This window comes from Pseudophryne corroboree, chromosome 1 (assembly GCF_028390025.1).
Source record: "Pseudophryne corroboree isolate aPseCor3 chromosome 1, aPseCor3.hap2, whole genome shotgun sequence".
In the NCBI taxonomy this organism is placed as follows: Eukaryota; Metazoa; Chordata; class Amphibia; order Anura; family Myobatrachidae; genus Pseudophryne; species Pseudophryne corroboree.
Window position 1 is genome coordinate 294,908,387 of NC_086444.1, and position 26,770 is coordinate 294,935,156.

The window sequence follows — 26,770 nt, forward strand, 5'->3', positions numbered from 1 at the left end:
GGTCCTGTCCTCTGTAAGAGCATTCCCTGTGTGTCTGCTGTGTGTCGGTACTGCTGTGTCGACATGTATGATGAGGATAATGATGTGGAGGCGGAGCAAATGCCTGTGAATGTGATGTCACCCTCTGCGGGGTCGACACCAGTGTGGATGGACTTATGGAAGGAATTACGTGACAGTGTCAGCTCCTTACATAAAAGGTTTGACGACATAGGACAGCCGGCTACTCAGCTTGTGCCTGTCCAAGCGTCTCAAATGTCATCAGGGGCTATAAAACGCCCGCTACCTCAGATGACAGATACAGATGTCGACACGGATACCGACTCCAGTGTCGACGATGATGAGACGAGTGTACCCTCCAATAGATCCACCCGTTATATGATTGAGGCTATGAAAAATGTATTACACATTTCTGATGATACCCCAGGTACCACAAAAAAGGGTATTATGTTTGGTGAGAAAAAACTACCAGTAGTTTTTCCTGCATCTGACGAATTAAATGAGGTGTGTGAGGAAGCGTGGACTTCCCCAGATAAGAAATTGATCATTTCTAAACGGTTAATGGCTGCGTACCCTTTCCCGCCAGAGGATAGGTCACGCTGGGAAACACCCCCTAGGGTAGATAAAGCACTGACACGCTTATCAAAGAAGGTGGCACTACCGTCTCCGGATACGGCCGCCCTAAAAGAACCTGTTGATAGAAAGCAGGAAAGTACCCTAAAAGCTATATACACACACACTGGCATTATATTGAGACCCGCTATTGCATCAGCTTGGATGTGCAGTGCTGCTGCTGCGTGGTCAGACTCCCTGTCGGAAAACATTGATACCATGGATAGGGACAATATTTTGCTAACGATTGACCATATAAAAGACGCGGTCTTATACATGCGTGATGCACATTGCCGGCTGGCATCAAAAATAAGCTCTATGTCCATTGCCGCCAGACGGGGGTTATGGACTGGGCAATGGTCAGGTGATGCCGACTCCAAGCGGCACATGGAAGTTTTACCCTATAAAGGGGTGGAACTTTTTGGGGAAGGTCTTTCAGACCTCGTTTCCACAGCTACTGCTGGGAAATCGACTTTTTTGCCACAGGCTACCCCACAGCAAAAGAAAGCACCGTATTATCAGGTACAGTCCTTTCGGCCCCAGAAAAATAAGCGGGCTAGAGGCTCATCCTTTCTGCCGAGGGGCAGAGGAAGGGGGAAAAAGCTGCAGCACACAGCTAGTTCCCAGGAGCGGAAGTCCTCCCCTGCGTCCGGTAAGTCCACAGCATGACGCTGGGGCTGTTCAGGCGGAATCGGGAACGGTGGGGGCACGTCTCAGGTTTTTCAGCACACAGTGGGCTCTCTCACAGGTGGATCCCTGGGTCCTTCAAGTGGTATCTCAGGGGTACAGGCTGGAATTCGAGACGTCTCCCCCCCGCCGTTTCCTAAAATCTGCCTTGCCGGCAACTCCCTCTGCCAGGGAGGCAGTGTTGGTGGCTATTCAAAAACTGTATTCACAGAAATTGATTGTCAAGGTACCCCTCCTTCAGCAAGGAAAGGGTTACTACTCCACAATGTTTGTGGTACCGAAACCGGACGGTTCGGTGAGACCCATCTTAAATTTAAAAGCCTTGAACACTTATATCAAAAGGTTCAAGTTCAAGATGGAATCGCTCAGGGCGGTTATTGCGAGCCTGGAGGAGGGGGATTACATGGTATCCCTGGACATCAAGGATGCGTACCTGCATGTCCCCATTTACCCTCCGCACCAGGAGTACCTCAGATTTGTGGTACAGGACTGTCACTATCAGTTCCAGACGCTGCCGTTTGGGTTGTCCACGGCACCGAGGGTCTTTACCAAGGTAATGGCCGAAATGATGATACTCCTTCGCAAGAAGGGAATTTTAATTATCCCGTACTTGGACGATCTCCTGATAAAGGCGAGGTCCAAAGAACAGTTGATAGTGGGGTTGGCACTTTCTCAGGAAGTGCTACAACAGCACGGCTGGATTCTAAACATTCCAAAGTCACAGCTGGTCCCGACGACACGTCTTCTGTTCCTGGGAATGATTCTGGACACAGACCAGAAAAAAAGTGTTTCTTCCACTGGAAAAAGCCGAGGAATTGTCATCTCTGGTCAGAGACATCCTAAAACCAGGAAAAGTGTCGGTACATCAATGCACACGAGTCCTGGGAAAAATGGTAGCTTCGTACGAAGCAATTACATTCGGAAGGTTCCACGCAAGGACGTTCCAGTGGGACCTGTTGGACAAATGGTCCGGGTCCCATCTCCAGATGCAACAGCGGATAACCCGGCCAGAACCAGGGTGTCGCTGCTGTGGTGGCTGCAGAGGGCTCATCTACTAGAGGGCCGCAGATTCGGAATACAGGACTGGGTCCTACTGACCACGAATGCCAGCCTTCGGGGCTGGGGGGCAGTCACAAAGGGAAGAAATTTCCAAGGACTGTGGTCAGATCAGGAGATTTCTCTTCACATAAATATCCTGGAGCTAAGGGCCATTTACAGTGCCCTAAGCCAGGCAAGACCCCTGCTTCAAAACCAGCCGGTACTGATCCAGTCAGACAACATCACGGCGGTCGCCCATGTAAACAGACAGGGCGGCACGAGAAGCAGGATGGCAGAAGTCTTCCAAATGCTGGTCAACCGGTGGGAAAAACCACAGGTAGACATGATGGCGTCCCGCCTCAACAAGAAGTTGACAAGATATTGCGCCCGGTCAAGAGACCCTTAGGCGATAGCGGTGGACGCTCTAGTGACACCATGGGTGTATCAGTCGTTTTATGTGTTTCCTCCTCTACCTCTCATACCCAAGGTACTGAGAATAATAAGAAGGCGAGGAGTGAAAACCATACTCGTGGTTCCGGATTGGCCAAGAAGAGCTTGGTACCCGGAACTTAAAGAGATGGTTACAGAGGACCCTTGGCCTCTGCCGCTCAGACAAGACCTGCTGCAGCAGGGACCCTGTCTGTTCCAAGACTTACCGCGGCTGCGTTTGACGGCATGGCGGTTGAACACCGGATCCTGAAGGAAAAGGGTATTCCGGAGGAAGTCATCCCTACCCTGATCAAAGCCAGGAAGGATGTCACCGCAAGACATTATCACCGCGTTTGGCGAAGATATGTTGCTTGGTGTGAGGGCCATGAAGGCCCCGACGGAGGAATTTCACCTGGGTCGATTCCTGCACTTCCTGCAAGCAGGGGTGACGTTGGGCCTCAAATTGGGGTCCATAAAGGTCCAGATTTCGGCTCTGTCGATTTTCTTCCAAAAAGAACTGGCTTCACTGCCTGAAGTTCAGACTTTTGTCAAAGGAGTACTGCATATTCAGCCTCCTTTTGTGCCCCCAGTGGCACCTTGGGATCTCAATGTGGTTTTTGGCATTCCTGAAATCACATTGGTTCGAACCACTTAAGACTGTGGATTTAAAATATCTCACGTGGAAAGTGATCATGCTGTTGGCCCTGGCGTCGGCCAGGCGGGTTTCAGAATTGGCGGCTTTGTCTTGTAAAAGCCCTTATCTGATTTTCCATATGGATAGGGCAGAATTGAGGACTCGTCCTCAGTTTCTCCCAAAGGTGGTCTCAGCTTTTCACTTGAACCAGCCTATTGTGGTGCCTGCGGCTACTAGGGACTTGGAGGATTCCAAGTTGCTGGACGTAGTCAGGGCCCTAAAAATGTATATTTCCAGGACGGCTGGAGTCAAAAAGACTGACTCGCTGTTTATCCTGTATGCACCCACTAAGCTGGGTGCTCCTGCTTCTAAGCAGTCTATTGCGCGCTGGATTTGTAGCACTATTCAGCTGGCGCATTCTGCGGTAGGCTTACCGCAGCCTAAATCTGTAAAAGCCCATTCCACACGGAAGGGGGCTCATCTTGGGCGGCTGCCCGAGGGGTCTCGGCTTTACAACTTTGCCGAGCAGCTACTTGGTCGGGGGCAAACACGTTTGCAAAATTCTACAAATTTGATACCCTGGCTGAGGAGGACCTGGAATTCTCTCATTCGGTGCTGCAGAGTCATCCGCACTCTCCCGCCCGTTTGGGAGCTTTGGTATAATCCCCATGGTCCTTACGGAGTCCCCAGCATCCACTAGGACGTCAGAGAAAATAAGAATTTACTCACCGGTAATTCTATTTCTCGTAGTCCGTAGTGGATGCTGGGCGCCCATCCCAAGTGCGGATTGTCTGCAATACCTGTACATAGTTATTGTTACAAAAATCGGGTTTTGTTGTGAGCCATCTCTTCAGAGGCTCCATTTGTTATCATACTATTAACCGGGGTTCCTATCACGTGTTATATGGTGTGATTGGTGTGGCTGGTATGAGTCTTACCCGGGATTCAAAAATCCTTCCTTATTGTGTTAGCTCTTCCGGGCACAGTTCCTAACTGAGGCTTGGAGGAGGGTCATAGGGGGAGGAGCCAGTGCACACCAGATAGTCCTAAATCTTACTTTAGATGTGCCCAGTCTCCTGCGGAGCCGTCTATTCCCCATGGTCCTTACGGAGTCCCCAGCATCCACTACGGACTACGAGAAATAGAATTACCGGTGAGTAAATTCTTATTTTTTTCCCCCCCCTCCCTTCTATAAGTAAAATTTAAAATAAATGGATACCTTGGCAACAGGAACATTTTAAGAAATAATCTTTTCTGCTGTTCCCACTCAAGCCTCCTTTAGCTCTCTCATTCTTAATGAAACGACATCCTTCGTACACAACATTAACCTATGCCTATGTATAACCATATTGCTTGCATTGTAGGTGATGCTGCTGGTATCGGTTGGGAGAGAACAGAGGGCACACCTCCACCCCCAGGTCAGCCTGCCAAGGGCAGAGTTTACTTTACCTACTGTGGTCAAAGGCTTGGACCCTTCTTAGAAGATGTGTCAGGAGGAATGTGGCCAGTTGTGCATATTCAGAAAAAGGTAGGTGCTGATGTTGAAGAACTGCATGGATGAATGCTACTGAGTAACTGATATTAATATATATTTATGCCAAGTAGATACTGCTTGAAACATCCAGAGTAATATAGGAAATATTTACATTTTTTTCACGGCAGCTGTATATGTAATATTGGTGAATTTGGAACTGTGTTGTCACTGTGTACTGTACAGGGAGAGCAGCACATCAGTGCATCCACTGAAAGAATCTGACCTCTTTGTGTAGCTGCAGCTGCTTAATGAACATTTTGCGTCATTGGTTTCACCTAAGTCTGGCTAGGGCAGATGTGAACGAGTGTTGCATACATTTGGAAGCTGTGTATTGGCGTTCAGGAGGCTAAATTCTTGGATTTAGTATGAGATCTCATAAAGGCTCTGATACCAGTAAATTGCTGTTGAGTTTTTGTCCGTTTTTCTACCCTATGTCAGTTTTGTCTGTAAAGTGGGTTCTTCATACAAAATATATATAGAGAGAGAGAAAGAGAGAGAGATATTTTGCTATTTATATAAAGCGTGGCAATGGTACAGGAAACTGTTAGCATCTTTTCCTGAAGTACAGCAGGTGTTTTTATATGGGATTTAGAGACTGTTCATTTTCCCACTCCAGCTTTCAGAAAAGTAGGTGGGTGCTATTAATACGCTACTGTTCTAGGGTTTGGTTAACTGCTCAAAGTCTGTGTGTCCACCAGTTATGCCACCACCACCACTCTGCACCCAGATCTAGCGTCCTGGATTTCAAATCCAAATTATACATGGTACATATATAACACTCTTTGGTGGGAATCCTCTTTTCAGTTAAGCTTGAGCTTTTTGGCTGCACACTACATAGGTCTGCTTTGCTGCAATGGTTTAAACTGACAAATTCCTAATCTAACGCATGTAACAATGCAATATCTATAAAGACACCACAATGTGGTATAGCGTTTGTACCACTTTAGACCAAAAACCAGAAATCTTGGCACAGTTCCAGAGCGAGTGCCAAAATGTACCCTCAGGGGACCAATATAAGGATAGAAAGGATACCTGAGTGTGCAATAAAAACATGGGAGCAAAACTGAACTCTCCAACAATCATTGAAGAAATAGAGCTAATCCTAGGACTGGCGTGAGTTATGTTACGAGGTTCTTACCCCTTGTATTTTAACACAAATGATAGAAATCATTGAGTAGTACCTTGTACTCCTTATCTTTACCCAAATAATTGGGATTAGACACGATTAAAATAGTACTTGGTATCTAATCACATACACAGTAATGGTAGCAGACAAAAAACGTGAAAATGGCAGCATATAGGTTTACATACAAAACATGAGAATAACCACTGGATTAGAAATGTCAAAGTCCTTTTTCATTACATCCTTGCATGGGGCTGCGGTGGGCTTTCTTAAGCTTTTTAAGCTGAGAAGGTCCCCGGGCCATGAACAGCTCTGCACCACTGCAGCACTCTTGTCAAGGCCACATGGAGATGTGTACAAGGAGAATTCAGTCCTGGGTCCCAGTATTATCCGTGTGAAAACGCGTTTCGGAACAATTTCTTCATCAGTAATGGATACTGCTGTGGGTTTTTTTTTATACCTTCTGACCGGATATCCATTTTCCCGCTGGTTTCCTCCTTGCTGCGACCGGAAGTGAAACGTGCGTTCCACCCGACACCTCCATTTGCATTCCAAATTGCATCCATTTTCTTTTTTGCATTCTAATGCCATCCCGCGACCGGAAGTAGCGCTTGCAGCTTTTTTGTATCACTGATCGCGGCCATCCTTGATTGTATTGTTGATCAATGAAATGATGTACTTAAGAGATTCACCCCACATCTGTGTGTATCTGTGTAAAAAGGGCTCTGACGCAAGAGCCAAGATCCGTTGTGGTTAATGTGGGACTTTGTATGTATGTAAAAAAAATTATTCCTGTGTGCTGCTTGCCGCAGCCTAGCATCTCTAGCTTTACTCCGCCGCTGCAATGCGTATAATGCATAAAATTGAAGGAACAGTGCGCTGTGCTACTTCTCTCAGAGTGTCTCAGTCGTGCTGGGAGTCATGTGCCATATGACACTAGGTGCATCAGTACACACCTCTGCAGTCTGTTTCTGCAGTGCCATAGCTCTCTATCCCCAGGCCAACATTGCTGGGTGACTGCATCACACAACCCACCAAGAAACTTTCCTATCTGGCTGGCCCAGCTTGCAGTATGTAGCACTAATCCTCTTGTATTTCCCTACAGGACCCTCTCACCTCTTTGTCTGTCTGTTACTACCCAGTCTTGTTTTGTTACTGTTTTGTTCCCAATGATATGGTGGGATGTAATATGCTGGCACTCTATAGATAAAGGTTTATGAGTTAGTTAATAAGCTCCTCTCATTATGAAAATCAGTATATTTACATAGAGGGTTCCCAATATTTAATCACTCTCCTCATTCACTAGCTCTGCACTATTATATAGATACCCCTCCCCCCTCTTTACACCCAGACGCTATTCCATTGCTTTCTGTTTTTGGATTGCCTCCTAGACGTAGGTTGTTTTCTGTAAAAGAACCTATTAAACAAATGTTAACATATTTGATTTAGTAAACATAAAAATAATATTGTGTCGCAAAACTTCGGTGTGTCAGTTTATGAATATGAAGGTCACCTTTTATCCTCTTAATTTTTTCTTTAGAATACAAAAATCCGGGCAAATTTTGGATCACGGCAATTTGCTTTTGCAGAGGGGCAGGCGCATCGCAATGCTGCCGATTTATGTATCGACTTGGCTGAAGAGATAAGTGCAAATTTTGAGGCTTTGCCATTTGCCATGGCATCTGATAGTGACAACGATGCTGGAACTAGCATTGCATCTGATCCTGGGACCCATGGACCTCCATGCCGCATTGCTGCAGCAGCAACTGTGTTACAGCGTAAGGGAATATGTCTGGTTGACTCTTGGCCAGCATTGCATGTATCCACCTTTTTCTTGTACATAGTATTAAAACCAGGTTTAAAAAACATGTCTGTCTTCTTATTGTAGAATATGACAGCGATGCTTCATGCCGATATAAGATGGAACTGAGCTTTGAAAATTTAGTTACTTCTGGTCCTGATCCACATCCTCCACCTATTGCAGATGATGAGAGTGATGATGATGACGATGACGACGTACCACGGGTTAGATATTTTACATTAAATATGTGCCGTAGAGAAAAGAATGAGAGGACCCTTCTGAATTTAAGAATTGTACAATCTTTATATGTAGTATATTCTCAGCATCTACGCTGCTTTTTAAATTCATGCGTTAGAATTTACATGTTACTTTTATCTTTTTCTCATTAAATAGTGTTATCTGTGCAGAACTTAATTTACTGTAGCTTTATTAATGTTCTGAATCAATTGGTAGTCAAAAAATTCTATGAATGTCCTGTATTTTTCTGTCTTGGTTTTATTTGCACTCCCCTCATGTTTTTATGTCCCAAAGCAGATTACTTTGTATTTAATTATTAATTTTTTTGTTTATTAACAGTTTGTTATATACAGTAGCACAGCAAATTCTGTTGCGCTTTACAATTGGAAACACCAGCGATAAAACAAAACTGGGTAATAACAGAAATAACAACTCTATGTCAAGGTGGGCAATAAGCAGCCCTCCAGCTGCTGTTGACTGACATATCCCAGCATGCCCTGCCACAGTTTTAGCATGCCCTGACAGCAAAACTGTGGCAGGGTATGTTGGAATGCGGAGGAATGCTCATTTGCCCACCCCATCTAACCCTGACCCGTTTTTAGTGTGTTTTTTTAAATCTGTTTACCATTTAGTTGTATTAAATTGGCTTGTGTGTCAATGAGGAATTTGTAGGAGCCATCATCATTTTCTTTATTTCCATGTAATAGGAAGATCACTATGCTTTACTCGTCAAAGCCTGGGAGACCAAAGTCTTTCCAACAATTCGGAGACGTTTTCGCAATGAGGCCGAGAGAAAATCCGGACTGGACCAGATTAAGGGAGCTCTGCAACTTGGTATGGAGTTGGTGAACAATGTTCACAGTTGTCTAATTTGTGGAATTGACATTCGTGAGCAGATTCAGTTAGCCATGAGCTGCCTCCAGCATTGTGCATATTAGCCCATTACGGTAGCTGGTTTCTGCTCGCACCGCCATAGGCTGCTCAGCAATCAACCTCTGAGGACATACTGTATGCTGCAAAGCCATCAGGAAGCTGTTGCGGCAGGCGCTCTCCCTACTAAGTGTATCAGCCCCTAGAAACAACTTTAACTTGCTCTTAAGGTCCATATACGGAACAATATAGCTGAGCGATTTTGACTATATAGTCAAAATCGCTCAGAAAGTTAGTGCATATCGCTCTGTGTGCACACAGCCTGCGATAGCGATGCGTGTCCCCGCCAGGTCGCTATCGCTGCTAAAAATAGACTGTGCAGGCAAGTCAATTTTGGCTAGGTCGCGGGAAAAGAAAAAGCATCCCCTTGCTTAAATGAGTTAGCCAAAATCGCCCATAGCCAAAATCGCTGGTGAAGTTAGTCAAAATCGCTGGAAAAGTTAGTCAAAATCTCCTACTGCCAGTTCAAGGGAAAACGCTCAGTCAAAATCTCTCCGTGTGTATGCACCTTTAGACTGGGAAACCAGAAAATACAAAGATGCTCTCCTATCGCCAGATAAACATGTTTAAACCTATTTTCTTAACAATTATAGTCAATATTATTATTATCGTTATTATCATCATTATTATTATTAACTTTTATTTATATGGGGCCACCAGATGTCCTTAATGCTGTACAATGAAAAGATAATCCATGTAGCAAAAAATAAAGAGAATGAGCAAAGTACAAGTTAGGGAAAAACATTTGGGGAAGAGGGGAGGGTATGGAGACTTACTATGACCTGAAGCAAGCAGTAATAGGTCATACAAGGAGAGTAGGGAGCAAATAACCTGTACCCACTAGCTGGCAGACAGGCTCAGAGTCACTGGAGGGAAGTAAAGAGACAGGGATAGTTCTAGGAGGAGCGAACAGGGGAAGTAGCCGATTACAGTCTTAGAGGGAACAATATAGTACAGTGTTACTTTAATCTAGCAAACCAATAATACAGGGGCGTAGCAAGAACTTTGTGGGCCCCAAAGCAAAATTTTGAAGGGGCCCCTGTCCCAATGTTTCTAGAAAGACACCTTTCTTTTTCATCCACTAGGGGTCACTGGAGTACTCTTGGGATATGGACGGGGCGTAGCCGGAAATATATTTAAATATTTAAATTAGTAACTGGTCACCCCCTCCATCAGAGCCGGATTAAGGGGGGAGCTCCGGGGGTAAGTACCCCTGGGCCCCACGCTGTGAGAGGGCCCCCCGCCACCCGCCGCAGATCGGATCTCTATTACCGATCCGATCTGCGACGCTGCTCACCCCACTGACAGCCGTCAAGCAGCCGCCAGCACTGCAGACGGCTCAGCTGTTCAATGATAAGTGATTCTGCAACCTGCGGCTCCGTGACTGGATGGAGCGCAGGCTGCAGGGGAAGGAGGAGGGGTCCTGGACGTGCCTCGGCGCGGGTAGAGGACGGAGGTTGAAGTACCTGGTGGAGGAGAGAGAGGAACGGGCTCTCCTCCTGTTCACGTCGTCAGCAAAACAGTGCAAAAGTAAGAAAGGCTGCCTGAACTTTCTGTTATGCTACTTACAGTTTAAGTTAATGAGCTGGGTCTATTATATATATATATATATATATATATATATATTTGTGTGTTAATATATTTATATATGTACAGTATGTTTATATATATATGTATGTTTTTATATATATATATATATATATATATATATATATATATATATATATAGTGTGTGTGTGTGTGTGTGTGTCACAATCCGCTAATAAAAGACAGCAGTCATGGCATTTTGCAACGTTTCGGGCATTTAATACCCATCGTAAGGCAACCAGTAGTGGTTGCCCGAAGACGGCATTAAACGCCCAAAATGTTGCAAAATGCCATGACTGCTGTCTTTTATTAGCGGATAGTGAGACCATTGAGCACCATTTGTTCGGTTTGTGTATGCTACATATGCTAATAGGCACCGTGGCAGATGGATCTGTGATTGGGAATGCCAGCTGATCGGAACACACACACATATATATATGTATGTATGTGTGTGTGTGTGTCTGTGTGTGTGTGTTATGATTTTAATTTTAGACTTTAGGGCCCCCTTGTTTTACGTACCCCGGGCCCCCCGAAGCCTTAATCCGGCTCTGCCCTCCATACTCCCATAAACCCTTCAGTATTTTTCTGTGCCTCTAGTCGGAAGGTACATTGGACAGGATTGTCCTTCGATTCTTCTAGCAAGATTTTTTTTTTTTTCTACCCACTCCCTTCCCAACTTACCAGAGAAGTGGGGTCCGGGATGGTGGGTGCTGCAGAAGAGCAGCAGATAGTCTGCCGGTGCCCATGAAAAGGGCCCCGCCATTGACCACAATCAGCACAGCTGATTGCAGCCTCAGGCTGCACAGAGAAGCTGGACCGTGCTTAGTTAAGAAGCCCGTGATAGCCTCCCCTGGTACAGGTAATGAGCGGTTAGGCAGCTCACACTGCTGCCGCTCACTTGTGTTATATGCTGGTGGTGAGGGGCGCTATGTGGGGACAATATGTCTTGATTTTTATTTAAAAAAAAAAAAAAATACCGTGCACCCTCCTGCCCAGCCGCAGACTGCTCAGCAGCCGCCGCTGGGCGCCAAGCAACTGCCTGTATTCCACTGCCCAGCCGCGGACTGCTCAGCAGCCGCCGCTGGGCGCCAAGCAACTGCCTGTATTCCACTGCCCAGCCGCGGACTGCACAGCAGCCGCCGCTGGGCACCAAGCCGCTTCCCGGCCGTCCGCTCCCATACCTGCGCTCCCCAGTCCCTGGACCGCCGCTTCCCCCCCTCCCTTCCGCGGTTAGCTTCTGCTAGCCGCTACCCGCCAGAGCTCCGGAGCCGCGAACGGCGGCTCCAGCGGCTCTGTATGCAGCGGGGGGAGAGGTGTACGGCTGACCGCGGACAGCTCTCACTGTTCGGTCTGTCTTCAAGAAGGGAGATCGCGGGGAGAGAGGGGGAGTAATGCCCGCAGGGAGGCCCCATAACTAAGCTGCGTTTAAGGCAGCAAGCAGCTCAGGCTATTAAGCCTGTGAGGGGGTCAGTGATTTTTATGGCTGCTGGGCACTGTAAGATGTATATATAGGGGTATATATGTATATCTGTATCGGTGAATATGTATGTATATCTATGGATATATATTTCCAAAAGTATAATTGTGTGTGTGTGTGTGTGTGTGTGTATATATATATATATATATATAATATCGGGTTTAGACCTAATTAACGCGCTGTATGGATAAGCTACAACTTCAGGATTACCCCCTGTTAGGTGGGGTACAATACAGAGATAGAAAAAGAAGAAGATTTCCCAAAGGAGCTTGTATTAGTGCTCTGGTATATGACAGTATAAATAGTATCCTTATATTATTATTCTAAAAAAAAAAGAATTTTATTTCCTTTAAAGATACAATACATAAAATTGTTCAATTACATTCCATGATACTTTATACACGAGATGATTGAAAACAATGTTCCATTCTTAATCATATAGTGGTGCCTCTTGAAGAGCGCAATAGTTGTCTCAAAAACGCAACGCGTTTCGTCCAACGGACTTCATCAGGGGCTCTACAATCAAGAGACTTCAATACAGATATGTATTGTATGTGATACAGCTGATTGGAACAGTGTGAACTACAGAGAGGCATTGCGACAGTCATTCATACTGACTCTTTGTAAAAACAATTCTGGCCCAATCCTGGGAATTAATTGTCTTATAAGCTTTTGAATAAGCAAAGTGATAATCCATGAGGTGAATTTTATCCAATACTGTTCTGGCAATGTGTCTACTTATTGAAGATTTATGTGCTGATTATCTGTATTGAAGTCTCTTGATTGTAGAGCCCCTGATGAAGTCCGTTGGACGAAACGCGTTGGGTTTTTGAGACAACTATTGCGTTCTTCAAGAGGCACCACTATATGATTAAGAATGGAACATTGTTTTCAATCATCTCGTGTATAAAGTATCATGGAATGTAATTGAACAATTTTATGTATTGTATCCTTAAAGGAAATAAAATCCTTTTTTAAGAATAATAATATAAGGATACTATTTATACTGTCATATAACAGAGCACTAATACAAGCTCCTTTGGGAAATCTTCTTCTTTTTATATATATATATATATATATATATATATATATATATATATATAGACATATATATATAGACATATATATATAGACATATATATAGACATATATATATATATATATATATATAGACATATATAGACATATATATATATATATATATATAGATATATATAGATATATATAGATATATAGATATATATAGATATTTATATTTGTATATATAGATCTTTGTATATAGCTACATAATGAGTATGTATCAATGCACCTATCTTGCAATAAGCAAGCACATGGCAGACACCATTTTGACATTACTTCCTGGTTCTTCCCAGGAAGTGGCTGCACTACAACACTCGGCCTCTGGTGGAGCCGGGGTGTTGTTAGGTATTTTATTTTATTGGTTTTGTACACATAGTTTCATTATTGTAGGTTAAACACGTGCACTGTCATGCGAATTCATACACACCTTCCTTATGGGATACTAAGCACGGAACTGGTCTGTCCTGTGCTTACTTGTCGGTGTACATAATGAGTGCGTCTAATGCAAAGTCAAACAAGCAGCTTCGCTGCAAAATCTGTCAGACAGTATGTCGACCACAAACGACTGCACATACGACGCGTATACTGCATGGGGAAACTTTGTTATTATTTGTCCTATAAATTGACAGTTTCAGCTAGGTTGTTTTCTGTCGATTCAATGCCATCCATTATAACACAGCCGGCCATTGATAATTAACAGGGAGTACGTCAGGTTCTCAACGAAAACTGGAGAACATTTTTCCCAATAATGCAGTATGGTGGCTAAACAGGGAACTCTGGTGTGGTTTCCTTATTCAGCATATCTTACTAAGCAGCTCAGACGAATACGGACTCAAGCCGATCCTCTTTGGGGGATACTAGCGCGTGTTTGCCCTGGGTACAGCAGTAGGTGTATTGCTTAGCCCTGCTTTGGTGCGGGTTTTGGGTTACCAAGGCGGTATTTACATGGCAATTCAGTTCATGTTTGCCCTCCAAGAAGAACACCTTATACTTCTCGCTGATCACACTTGTGAATCTGCTTAATATCTCGGTACAGCTTCTGTGGACGTCGGCCAGTTTAGTTTCCTTTCAGCTTCACTAGTTGCGGCACGACGTGCACTTTCGCTATGTTCTTAACAGAACGAAGTCAGAAGCATTACCTTACGCTGGCTACAGGTTTTGTCCGGTCTTGGACAAACGCATTTCATACGATAGGCAAAAATCTAATTTCCTGCCATTGTCTACATAAATTCCTGATTAGAATACTCAGGATATAGTCTTTACACCGCAGTCCTTTTCAGGCCATGCTACAAAAACAGCCACATACAGGATATGTGGTAGAGGACGTGGTTTCAACAAACCACTAATTATCGTCAACACGTGTACGGTTAGGGTACTGCCGCCTACTTCAAGGCATCGTTAACCAGGTTTTCAGTGGCTTTTACAGGACGCGAAGCCCACTGACAGGCAAGTGCCATAATGTGTTTCCAGACCATCACCAATCGTCAGTTGTGGGCGTCCACAGTTGGGTGAATCTGCAATTTTGGGTTCTCCGCTTACATAATACGATTGTCTTCTACCATTGCAATTTGCAATTTAGGTCTGCCTGGGTCAGAAGACAAGACGGCGGATCTGCAGACCGCGATACAAACGCCGGATGTTTCTGTCAGTTTGATACTGAGCCTTAGAGAGGTCTATCAGTACGTAGTTTACTACAGATTCAACAGGAATACCTGTAGTTGGTGAATGCGGGTTGAAATCCTCAGTAGTTCTGGCTTTCCACAAACAAGAGTACTTAGACGCATCAAGCCTACTTATGTTTTGCAGTAGAAACCATTTTCACTTTCAGGCGCTACCGTTTGGCTTCGTATCGGCGCCTCTGGTGGTCACAAGTACTGGCTGTCATGATAGCTCATCTCAGATTCCTGAGACTGATAACCGTTCCGTGCTTTGCAAATCTGCTCAACAAAGCTCAGTCTCAACGCTTATTCCTGCAACGTGTCTTACTAACGTACAATGGCGTCATTCAGCACGGTTGTATTGTCAACCTAAAGTAATCAAGCCTCATTCCGTAACAAAGGATTCATGCATAGGAATGATTCCGTGGATCAACGGATTTACCTGTTTGAACGCAACACACAAAGGGTTCGTCATTGCGTACGGTTAGTACGCATTCCACGGACAGTCTCCATCCATTTGGGCATTCGACTGTTAGGAAGGAGGGTGGCGTCTTTCGACGGACTCTAGTTCGCAAGAGTTCACTCATGTCATTGTCGCCTGGATGTTATTGCACGCATCTACAGATTCATCAGATAGTGCGGTTGTCTTCAAGGACCGGAGTATCGCTACTCTAGTGGCTCCAAATACACAATCACCGCAGGGAGAATGTTCGGCGTCTGGAATTGGCAAATTCTAAGACGGACGCGAGTCTGAGAGGTTGGGAAGCTGTGGTCCCAAATTATCAACTTCACAGAAGATTGCTGTCAATAAAATGTCCTGTAACTCGGGCAATTTACAACACGCTGCGGCAGGCGGTGCACATGCTCCGGGCTCAGACTGTCCAGGTGCAGTCAGACGACGCGACGGCGATCGCATACATCACCAAACAAGGAAGAATTTGAAGTCGCATGGCAATGTGACAAGTGCTCGAATCCTCAATTGGGCCGAGCGTCACCAGGTGATATTGTCGGCAGTGTTCGTTCTGGGAGTGGACAACTGGGAGGCAGATTATCCCAGCAGTCAGGATTTTCATCAGGAAACTGGGCATTAAATTCAGAAGCGTTGCTGATGTTGGCAAGCGGTGCAGTTACCCACAGGGGGATCTCATGGCATCTTGCCAAAAATCATCAAACATTTCAGAATGTGTCCAGAACAAGACCTCCAAAGGCAGGGGCAGTGGATGCTCTCATGATTGCGTGGCCGTACAGCTTTGTGCATCTGTTTCCACCGTTTACGCTGCTTTCTCGCTTGCTAAAACAGACCAAACGAGAGTCCACGACGGTCGTACTAGTGGCGCCTCATTGGACTCGGAGAGCATGGTTCTCGGATCTCCGCGACCTACTCGCAGCCGATTCTTAACCGCTCCTGCCACGTCCAGATCTGTTACAACAGGCTCCGTGCCTTTACCCCGATTTCGCGAGGCGGCGCTTGACGCGGAGGCTGTTGAAACCGCCCTCTTAAGAAGGGAGGGCATTCCACAATCTGTTCTCCCAACCATGTAAAGTGCTAGGAAGCCAGTTACGCCAGCTCATTATCACAGAATTTGGCGTGTCTATTTAGGTTGGTGTGAAGCTCGGAAGTTCCGACATTATCTTTATCATTATCCCGTCTTTTAATATTTTTACAGACTGAGTTAGGTGGAGGACTACGTTTCTACACTTAAGGTGCAGGTCTTGGCCTTGTCAATTTACCTGCAAAGGCGTTTGGCTCTTTTGCTGACTGTACTTACTTTCCAGCAAGGTGTCCTCGGAGTACAACCTCCATTTATACTACCTACAGCGCCATGGGACTTGAATCGGGATGTTGATTTATTTTTTACAGTCTTCATATTTCGAACCCTTACAACAAGTTGAGGTTAAGTTTCTCACTTGGAAAAAAAAAATTTTTCTTAGCCTCAGCAAGGCGTGTTTTACATTGGGTGCCTTGTCATGCAAGCCACCTTATCTGGTGTTTTATAATCATAGAGCGGAACTTCGCACAAATTCCGTTTTCCTACCAAAGATGGTATAATGTTACACATCAATTACTCAATCGTAGTTCCTGTGTTATCAGTAGGTTAAGGAACTTCAGCTACTTTAGATGTGGTACTCACATTACGCGATTATGTAGCCAAACATCAATTGTACGTTAACCAGTTACATTGTTTGTTCTCTATAAGGTAGCTAGGATAGCTTAGACAGCTTCCAAGCAGACCTTACATCATACGTCAGGCTTAGTTTCATTATAGGCTACGACCGCCTACATCAGTGTCAGGCCATTCCACATGTTCTTCGGAACGTCATAGGCAGGCTACAAACGCCTACATCAGTGTCAAGCCATTCCACACGTTCTTTGGGAACGTCATGGGCAGCAGGTTGTGAAGTTTCTACGAAACAACTTACACGCGCTGCTACAAGGTCATGAGTGCATGGTCATCAGTGCACACGTTTGTGCGCTGTTACATGTTTAATACGTTTACGGCATCAGCATTTTGCTTTGGCCGTCTAGTGTTACAGGTGCCAAACAGCTCTCCCGCCCAAGGAGGAACTTTGGTACGTCCTAAGAGTACTCCAGTGACCCCTAGTGGATGAAAAAAAAAATAGGATTTTGGTACTTACCAGGTAAATCCTTTTCTTTGAATCCATAGGGGGCACTGGATGCCCACCCAGAGCAGTTTTACCTGTCTTGTGGTAAGCTCAGTGGATCTTATGGGAACACATTATCACCAATGGATACGTTGTTACGGTGATATCTATTCTGGTGTCAACTGTTTAGTTGTCAGTTACGTTATGTGTCAACTTTAGTGTTGACCGTTATATTATATGTAATTCTCTATGGTTCATCCTCTCTATCACTCCTGTTCGGCTCAGTAAAAATACTGAAGGGTTTATGGGAGTATGGAGGGGGTGACCAGTTACTAATTGAAATATTTAAATGTGCCATTTTCGGCTACGCCCCGTCCATATCCCAAGAGTACTCCAGTGCCCCCTATGGATTCAAAGAAAAGGATTTACCTGGTAAGAACCAAAATCCTATTTTCTGCAGCAGTTGTTACTGTTATGCCTCATAACAGTGTCCTAGTTCATATTATGTCACATTGCAGGGCTGCCAGTATAAACTATGTAACACAGCCTTCCCAACTCACATTATGGCAGATAGTGTACCCATTTCATACTGTATTATGCCACATTACAGTGTCCCTAGTCCATATTATGTGACATTATAATGCCCTCTAGTTCTTTTTATACCACATTACAATGAGTAGGCCCAGGAGCATATTGTAACTATAAATATTGCAGGCACCATGGCAAAAGGTTGTAAGGGCCATTATGTACTCCCAATAGTGAAAAATGTATATAACACACGTCATTTGACAGGGAAGGTGGGCCCCTCTTCAGCTCTGGGCCCCCTAGCAGCTGCACTCCCTGCACCTATGGTAGCTACGCCCTTGCAATAATACACACATACAACAAATTGAGCAGTAATAGCGTATGTAAAAGAGGGGCCGATGCTTCACAGGAGTATGTAACTATTTACAATAAGGGGCTGTTGGAGTTGGACGGATGTTTGTGCATGGATGCAGTGGGCAAGTGTTTGCTTACAGTACATGTGCAGATACAAGTTTATGCATCTCTGCACTATCCCTATGGTTGTCACATTAATATAAGGTAGTGGATCTGGCGTATGTTGCTGCCTGCATTGGACTCTGAGTCAGCCCCACAGTCTGCTACTTCAGCTACATGCTCAATACACCCAGTGAATAAAAAACATCACACACTCATTTAGCTAGGTCACTACTGATCACCTTTCTGTTAATTTGCTTTGCAGGAATGGTGGATATCGCACGGCAGACAGTGGAGTTTCTGTATGAGGAGAATGGTGGCATCCCGAGAGATCTCTACCTTCCTACCATCGAGGACATCAAGGATGAGGCAAATAAATTCACTATAGATAAAGTTCGCAAAGGTATATATTTATTTTGGGTAAAAATAAACAATGTCTTGTGAGTCTTTAGTATACTGTGTGCTTGTTATGTTGCTGTATTCAACAGTTATGATCACAGCCATCTGGGCCTTACCTGACAGAGCTGCATTACGTGCATGCCCCATCTGTTATGGAGGAATGTCCTCCTCCTGTGCCAGCTGGTACAGCTTCTCTCTCTCTAGCAGCCAGCACATGCTGCTGTGTGCTGGGCAACATGGGTCTGGGGAGGCTGCTGCAGATAAGCAGCAGCAGTACTGGTTGGGGGAAGCGATAAGGGGAGGGGGGCAAGCTATGTAATGGGTGAGTATCTTTTTGCATGAGGGGGGGGGGGGGGGGGAGGTCGGTTATGGCCCACTAAAAGGATTTTTGTCTGGGGAGGGAATATTTAAAAACATACTCATGCATATAAAGGGGAGTACAAGCATATGTGGGCCACTGATACCGGCGGTGGTGGAACTGCCCCTGGGATTTATTACGCTTAGGGGGGTGGAGGGCATTAGTGCTGGGGATCTTTTGCAACACGGGGGGGGGGAGCTTTCGTGGGGTGCATTTTGAAAAAAACAAAACCTTTATTAAATAAAACAATAAAGCAATTTTGCCTCGTTTTTGTGTAAAAACTTGTTCGTTAAGTGGTTAAATTGCCCTGTGCTGCATTCCTCTGAGTGTGAGACAACAGTAGTGGATCTAATAATAATGATCTGCTGATGATTGCTAGATGGTCCTGAAATCAGTTGCATGGTACACAAAAAATTGTGCTAATTTCTGCTGACTTTCTCTAATACTTTAGGTTTTAATTGCAAGATTGGTCTCTTAAAAGAAATTTCTCTTACGTCCTAGAGGATGCTGGGAACTCCGTAAGGACGGGCTCCACAGGAGACATGGCCACTCTAAAGACTTTAGATGGGTGTGCACTGGCTCCTCCCTCTATGCCCCTCCTCCAGACCTCAGTTAGATCCTGTGCCCAGAGGAGACTGGGTGCACTGCAGGGGAGCTCTACTGAGTTTCTCTGAAAAATACTTTTTGTTAGGTTTTTTTATTTTCAGGGAGCACTGCTGGCAACAGGCTCCCTGCATCGTGGGACTGAGGGGAGAGAAGCAGACCTACTTAAATGATAGGCTCTGCTTCTTAGGCTCCTGGACACCATTAGCTCCAGAGGGTCAGAACGCAGGTCTCACCCTCGCCGTTCGTCCCGGAGCCGCGCCGCCGTCCTCCTCACAGAGCCGGAAGATAGAAGCCGGGTGAGTATGAGAAGAAAGAAGACTTCAAAGGCGGCAGAAGACTTCAGATCTCCAATGAGGTACCGCTCAGCGGTAACGCTGCGCACCATTGCTCCAAACACACACACACACAAAAGGCACTGTACGGGTGCAGGGCGCAGGGGGGGGCGCCCTGGGCAGCAATTATTACCTCAAAAACAGTACTGGCACAGGTCTCAGATACTGCGGAGGCAGTATAGTATAAAATCCCCGCCAGTATAAAGAAATTGAGCGGGACCGAAGCCCGCCGTCGGGGGGCGGGGCTTGATCCTCCAGCACTAACCAGCGCCATTTTCTCCACAGCATGCTGCAGAGAAGTGCTCCCAGATTCTCCCCTGCTGAACAATAACAGGGGGCAAAAACGAGGGGGGGGGGGACATTTATTTGGTGCAGATTGTACATATATTTATATATAAAGCGCTATTTAGGCTGGGACCTTGGTTTCACTATATTGTGGTGCTGGGTGTGTGCTGGCATACTCTCTCTGTCTCTCCAAAGGGCCTTGTTGTGGGTCAGTCCCCATATTTATTTATCCCAGTGTGTGTGGGGGTGTCAGTACGTGTGTGTCGACATGTCTGAAGCGGAAGGCTAGTCTAGGGAGGATGCAGAACAGATGGTGGTGGTGTCTCCGTCGGCACAGCCGACACCTGATTGGGTGGACATGTGGAATATTTTGAATGCTAATGTGGCTTTATTACAGATTGGACAAAGCAGAGTCCAAAGACAAGCAGGGAATTAACCCATGGCTTTTACTGTGTCCCGGGACCCTTCAGGGTCCCATAAACGTCCCTTTACCCAGTTAGCAGACACTGATACCGACACGGACTCCGACTCCAGTGTCGACTTGGATGATTCAAGGTTGCACCCATGAGTCGCGAAAGTATTCAATATATGATTATTGCAATAAAAGATGTTTTGCATATCACAGAGGACTCCTATGTCCCTGACACGAGGGTCTACATGTTTAAAGAAAAGTAACATATCTCATCGCATGAGCTGACCCTTTTATTTTAAAAGCTTTGGAGACTCCTGACATTAGACTGCAGGTTCCCAAGAGAATTATTATGGTGTATCCTTTCCCCTCAAAGGACAGGTTACGGTGGGAATCCTCGCCCACGCTGGACAAGGCCTTAACACGCTGGTCCAAAAAGGTAGCACTACCGTCCCCTGATACGGTGGCCCTATAGGATCCTGAGGATCGTAGGCAGGAATCTACCTTAAAATCAATTTATGCGACTACGGGAGCCCTATTTAGACCTGCAGTAGCGTCGGCATGGGTACGTAGCGCAATTACAGCTTGGGCTGATAACTTGTCATCTGACATTGACACCCTAGATAAAGATAGTATGGTGTTGACTTTAGTTCACATCAAGGACGCAGCACTATATATGAGAGTGGCTGCGAGAGATATTGGGCTTTTGGGTTCAAGAGCTAATGCCATCGCAGGTTCTGCTAGTAGGTTCCTGCGGACCCGTCAATGGACAGGTGATGCTGTCTCAAAGAGACATTTGGAGGCTTTACCTTACAAGGGTGAAGTTTTATTTGGGGAGGGCCTCGTGGACCTGGTTTCCACAGCTACCACGGGTAAGTCGTCTTTTTTGCCTTACGTTCCACCACAGCAAAAGGAAACACCCCAATAACAGATGCAGTCCTTTCGGTCGCGTAAGTTCTAAATGGGGTGTGGCTTTCTTTCCTCGCAAGAGGTAGAGGGAAAAGAGCACCGGCTACGGCTAGTTCACAGGAAAAATGTCCTTCCTGGCCTCTACCAAATCAATCAAAGAGGTGCTTCCACACCGATTTTCAAATCGGCCTTGCCAGCTACTTCCCCGGAGAGGAAAATAGTTTTGGCTGCCATACTAAAGCTGTGTCAACAGCAAGTGATTATCATGGTTCCCCTAGGGCAACAGGGAAAAGGGTTTTATTCAACCCTATTTGTGGTCCCAAAGCCGGATGGCTCGGTCAGACCAATTCTGAATCTAAAATCCCTAAACCTATAGTTAAAAAGATGCAAATTCAAGATGGAATCTCTCAGGGCAAGGATATCCAGCCTGGAAAGGGGGCGATTTTTTGGTGTCACTAGACATAAAGGATACATACCTTCATGTCCCGAATATATCATCCTCATCGGGCGTACCTAAGATTCGCTGTACAGGATTGTCATTACCAGTTTTAGACGTTGCCGTTTGGGCTTTCCACGGCCCCGAGAATTTTCACCAAGATACTGGCGGAAATGGTGGTGCTCCTGCGCAAGCAAGGGGTCACAAGTATCACATACTTGGACGATCTCCTGATAAAGGCGAGTTCAAGGGAACAGTTATTAAAAAGCGTGTCTCTCTCCCTGAGAGTAATACAACAGCACAGCTGGATTCTAAATCTACGAAAGTCGCAGTTGGTTCCGACAACTCGGCTGTCTTTTTTGGGCATGATTCTGGATACGGAAAAACAAAGGGGTTTTTTCTCCCAGGGGAAAAAGCCCAGGAACTCCGGAACATGATCAAAGACCTGTTAAAGCCAAAAAGAGTGTCAGTTCATCAATGCACTCGAGTATTGGGACAGATGATGGCGGCCTATGAGGCCAATCGATTCGGCAGGTTCCATGCAAGGACTTTTCAGTGGGACCTTCGGGACAAGTGGTCAGGGTCCCATCTGTAGATAAATCGGAAGATGCCATGTCCCCCAGGGCCAGGGTCTCTCTCCTGTGGTGGCTCCAGAGTACTCCTCTTCTAGAGGGTCGCAGGTTCGGCATTCAAGACTGGGTTCTTGTGACCACGGACGCGAGCCTCCGAGGATGGGGAGCTGTCACACACAAAAAAAAAAAATTCAGGGACTATGGTCAAGCCAGGAGGCTTGTCTACACATCAGTGTACTGAAATTGAGGGCCATATACAACGGCCTACGACAAGCGGAGTATCTTCTTCGCGACCTACCGGTTCTGATTCAATCAGACAACGTCACAGCCGTGGCTCATGTAAACCACCAAGGCGGGACAAGGAACAGAGTGGCAATGGCGGAAGCCACCAGGATTTTTCGCTGGGCGGATAATCACATAAGCGCTCTGTCAGCAGTCTTCATTCCGGGAGTGGATAACTGGGAAGCAGACTTCCTCAGCAGACACGATCTCCATCCAGGAGAATGGGGACTTCATCAGGAAGTTTTTTGCAGAGACAACGAGTCATTGGGGACTTCCGCAAATAGACATGATGGCGTCACGTCTCAACAACAAGCTTCGGTGGTATTGTGCCAGGTCAAGGGATCCTCAGGCAGTAGCGGTGGACGCCCTGGTGACACCATGGGTGTTTCAGTCGGTCTATGTGTTCCCTCCTCTTCTGCTCATCTCAAAAATACTGAGAATCATAAGACAAAAAATAGTGCAGACAATACTCATTGTTCCAGATTGGCCTCGAAGGGCCTGGTATTCAGATCTTCAGGAAATGCTCACAGAAGATCCGTGGCCTCTTCCTCCCAGGGAGGACCTGTTGCAGCAGGGGCCCTGCGTGTTCCAAGACTTACCGCGGTTACGTTTGACGGCATGGGAGTTGAACACCAAATTCTAGCGAGTATTCCGGAGGAAGTCATCCCTACTCTGATAAAGGCTAGGAAGTAGGTGACAGCGAAACACTATCACTGTATCTGGAGGAAGTATGTATCTTGGTGTGAAGCCAAGAATGCTCCTACGAAAGATTTCCATCTGGGCCGTTTTCTCCACTTTCTACAGACAGGAGTGGATATGGGCCTAAAGTTAGGCTCCATTAAGGTACAGATTTCGGCCCTATTAATTTTCTTTCAGTAGGAATTGGCTTCTCTCCCAGAAGTCCAGACTTTTGTAAAGGGAGTGCTGCATATTCAGCCTCCTTTTGTGCCCCCAGTGGCACCATGGGACCTTACCGTGGTGTTACAGTTCCTAAAAATCTCACTGGTTTGAGCCTCTTCAAACAGTTGAATTAAAATTTCTCACTTGGAAGGTGGTCATGTTGTTGGCCTTGGCATCTGCAAGGCGGGTGTCCGAATTGGCGGCTTTGTCTCACAAGAGCCTCTATCTGATTTTCCATGTGGATCGAGCAGAGTTGAGGACTCGTCCTCAATTTCTGCCTAAAGTGGTTTCGTCGTTTCATTTGAACCGACCTATTGTGGTGCCCTTGGCTACGGGTGACTTGGAGGATTCCAAGTCCCTGGATGTATTCAGGGCCTTAAAAATTTATGTAGCCGGGACGGCTCGGGTTAGGAAAACAGAGGCACTGTTTGTCCTGTATGCAGCCAACAAGGTTGGCGCTCCTGCTTCTAAGCAGACTATTGCTCGCTGGATCTGTAACACGAATCAGCAGGCTCATTCTACGGCTGGATTGCAGTTACCAAATTCGGTAAAGGCCCATTCCACTAGGAAGGTGGGCTCTTCTTGGGCGGCTGCCCGAGGCATCTCGGCATTACAGCTTTGCCGAGCAGCTACTTGGTCGGGTTCAAACACATTTGCAAAATTCTACAAGTTTGATACCCTGGCTAAGGAGGACCTCATGGTTGCTCAATCGGTGCTGCAGAGTCATCCGCACTCTCCCGCCCGGTCTGGAGCTTTGGTATAATCCCCATGGTCCTTACGGAGTCCCCAGCATCCTCTAGGACGTAAGAGAAAATAAGATTTTAAACCTACCCGTAAATCTTTTTCTCCTAGTCCGTAGAGGATGCTGGGCGCACTAAATTCTGCAAGACTTGTGTATAGTTATTGCTTACATAAGGGTTATGTTACAGTTTTGATCAGTCTCTGGCTGATGCTGTTTTGTTTCATACTGTTAACTGGTTCGTATGTTCCAAGTTGTACGGTGTGGATGGTGTGGGCTGGTATGTATCTTGCCCTTAGATTAACAAAAATCCTTTCCTCGTACTGTCCGTCTCCTCTGGGCACAGTTCTCTAACTGAGGTCTGGAGGAGGGGCATAGAGGGAGGAGCCAGTGCACACCCATCTAAAGTCTTTAGAGTGCCCATGTCTCCTGTGGAGCCCGTCTATACCCCATGGTCCTTACGAAGTCCCCAGCATCCTCTACGGACTAGGAGAAAAAGATTTACCGGTAGGTTTAAAATATTATTTTTCCCAATATACATGTAATTTAATATACTGTACCATATTTCAGTACAATAGATGTAACATCACATGTCGGTGTATCTTTGTGTAGCAGGCATTCCCAGCCACGGTCCTAAAGGCACAGGTTTTAGGAATATCCATGTTTGAGCACAGGTGACTTAATTACTATCTCACTTGTTTAGATTTAACCATCTGTGCTGAAGCCTGGTTATCCCTAAATCTGCACTGTTTTACCCCTTTCACACTAGAAGCAAAATCCCGGATTATTGCAGGTGCTTGTGTAGCAGACGAAGATTTTGCTTAGTGTGAAAGCAAACCACCTAGGATTAAGTCCCGAATTCCTGACCTTGCACTTTACCAGGATTGGGGCTGAGACCCGGGAATTTGCCTGCTGCTAGACCTGGCAAATACCCAGCTGCAAGTCTGGAAGCGGCATAGTGTGCCTTGAGGACTGAGGTTGGGAATGCTTGTTGTATAGAGAGCCCTCTGAAAGTTGTCTAATCTTTACCTTAGTGTCATGTATGTTCCTCTTGTCAGTGTAAAGGTTGTATTTCTCTTTGATTCATTTTATTATCTAATAACTATGTGGTCACTGTGTATTTAGGGCTCACTGTCGTCATTCGATCTCCTGACACCAACAATGTTCCAAGTACTGCTGTGGGAACTTCTTTGCCAAAATTTGCAATCAGGGGCATGCTAAAAACCTTTTCCCTGCATGGGGTGGTCCTGGATGTGGATTCGGTAAGAATTTATTTTATTGACCAACTTTTCTGTGGTGGTATTTATAAATGAAAATTATTTTGTATTTATATTTGTCTTAAGGTACTATGAATTTCCACGTTGTGTTTCTTACGGTCATGGTCTTTTTCGTTGTGTTTTCAGGTAAATGAGTTAGTGCAAGTAGAGACCTATCTGCGGAGTGAAGGGGTCTTAGTGAGATACTGGTATCCCATAGATATGCTGGAGAGACCTCCTGCTGGATACAGAAGAATGGCCACCAATGGTTTGGTGACTTTGGATAGCGCAAACATCCAAATTCACAGGTAACTCACATTCAGAACAAAAGATGTGACGTGTGGGATAGGAGGATGATGAGACGCTGGGTGTTGCAGGTGTTCTCAATCCACATAAGGAAGGAGCAGTTGCATTGTGACATAAAATCTAATGTGTTATTACAGGCACAGGGTGACTAACTGATTATTACGGTATATGGGACCAGATAGAAAATAAAGTTTAATATTGGAAATCCTTGTATTATTCCTTGGGCTATATATGAAGATGCATTAGGCTGCAGTAAAGTGGGAAATTTACCATTAAGTGGTTAATTTGCCAGCAAATATAATAACCAGGCATTTTTTTCCTTTTTATAGGGAGCTGCTGAGATGTGAATCTGCCCTTGCCAGACTGTACTGCCGTGTTGCTTTACTCAATATCTTTGCGCCAAAGTCTCCACACACTTTTACTCGCTTATTCCACATTCCAGCCATCCGTGACATCACCTTGGAGCATCTGCAGTTGTTATCAAACCAACTTCTGACCCCTCCCCTACCTGGTAACTTGGTATTATTTATCTATCATTCTTTTATTTAAAATGTTTCAAATAGTTTTTATTTTTC

At 45.5% G+C, this 26,770-nt stretch overlaps 1 protein-coding gene across 4 annotated transcripts in view; it reads left to right on the top strand.

Moving 5' to 3' along the window:
- Nucleotides 1–26,770, top strand: part of HECTD4 (HECT domain E3 ubiquitin protein ligase 4) — a 547,332-nt gene that overhangs the window by 425,916 nt on the left and 94,646 nt on the right. For all 4 annotated transcript variants that reach the window (XM_063964358.1, XM_063964361.1, XM_063964359.1 and 1 more), the window contains exons 49-56: nt 4,762–4,925; nt 7,595–7,832; nt 7,943–8,079; nt 8,800–8,926; nt 18,672–18,809; nt 25,759–25,895; nt 26,037–26,197; nt 26,525–26,706. In XM_063964358.1, coding sequence (XP_063820428.1) covers nt 4,762–4,925; nt 7,595–7,832; nt 7,943–8,079; nt 8,800–8,926; nt 18,672–18,809; nt 25,759–25,895; nt 26,037–26,197; nt 26,525–26,706 — 1,284 coding nt within the window. The remainder of the gene's footprint in view (nt 1–4,761; nt 4,926–7,594; nt 7,833–7,942; nt 8,080–8,799; nt 8,927–18,671; nt 18,810–25,758; nt 25,896–26,036; nt 26,198–26,524; nt 26,707–26,770) is intronic.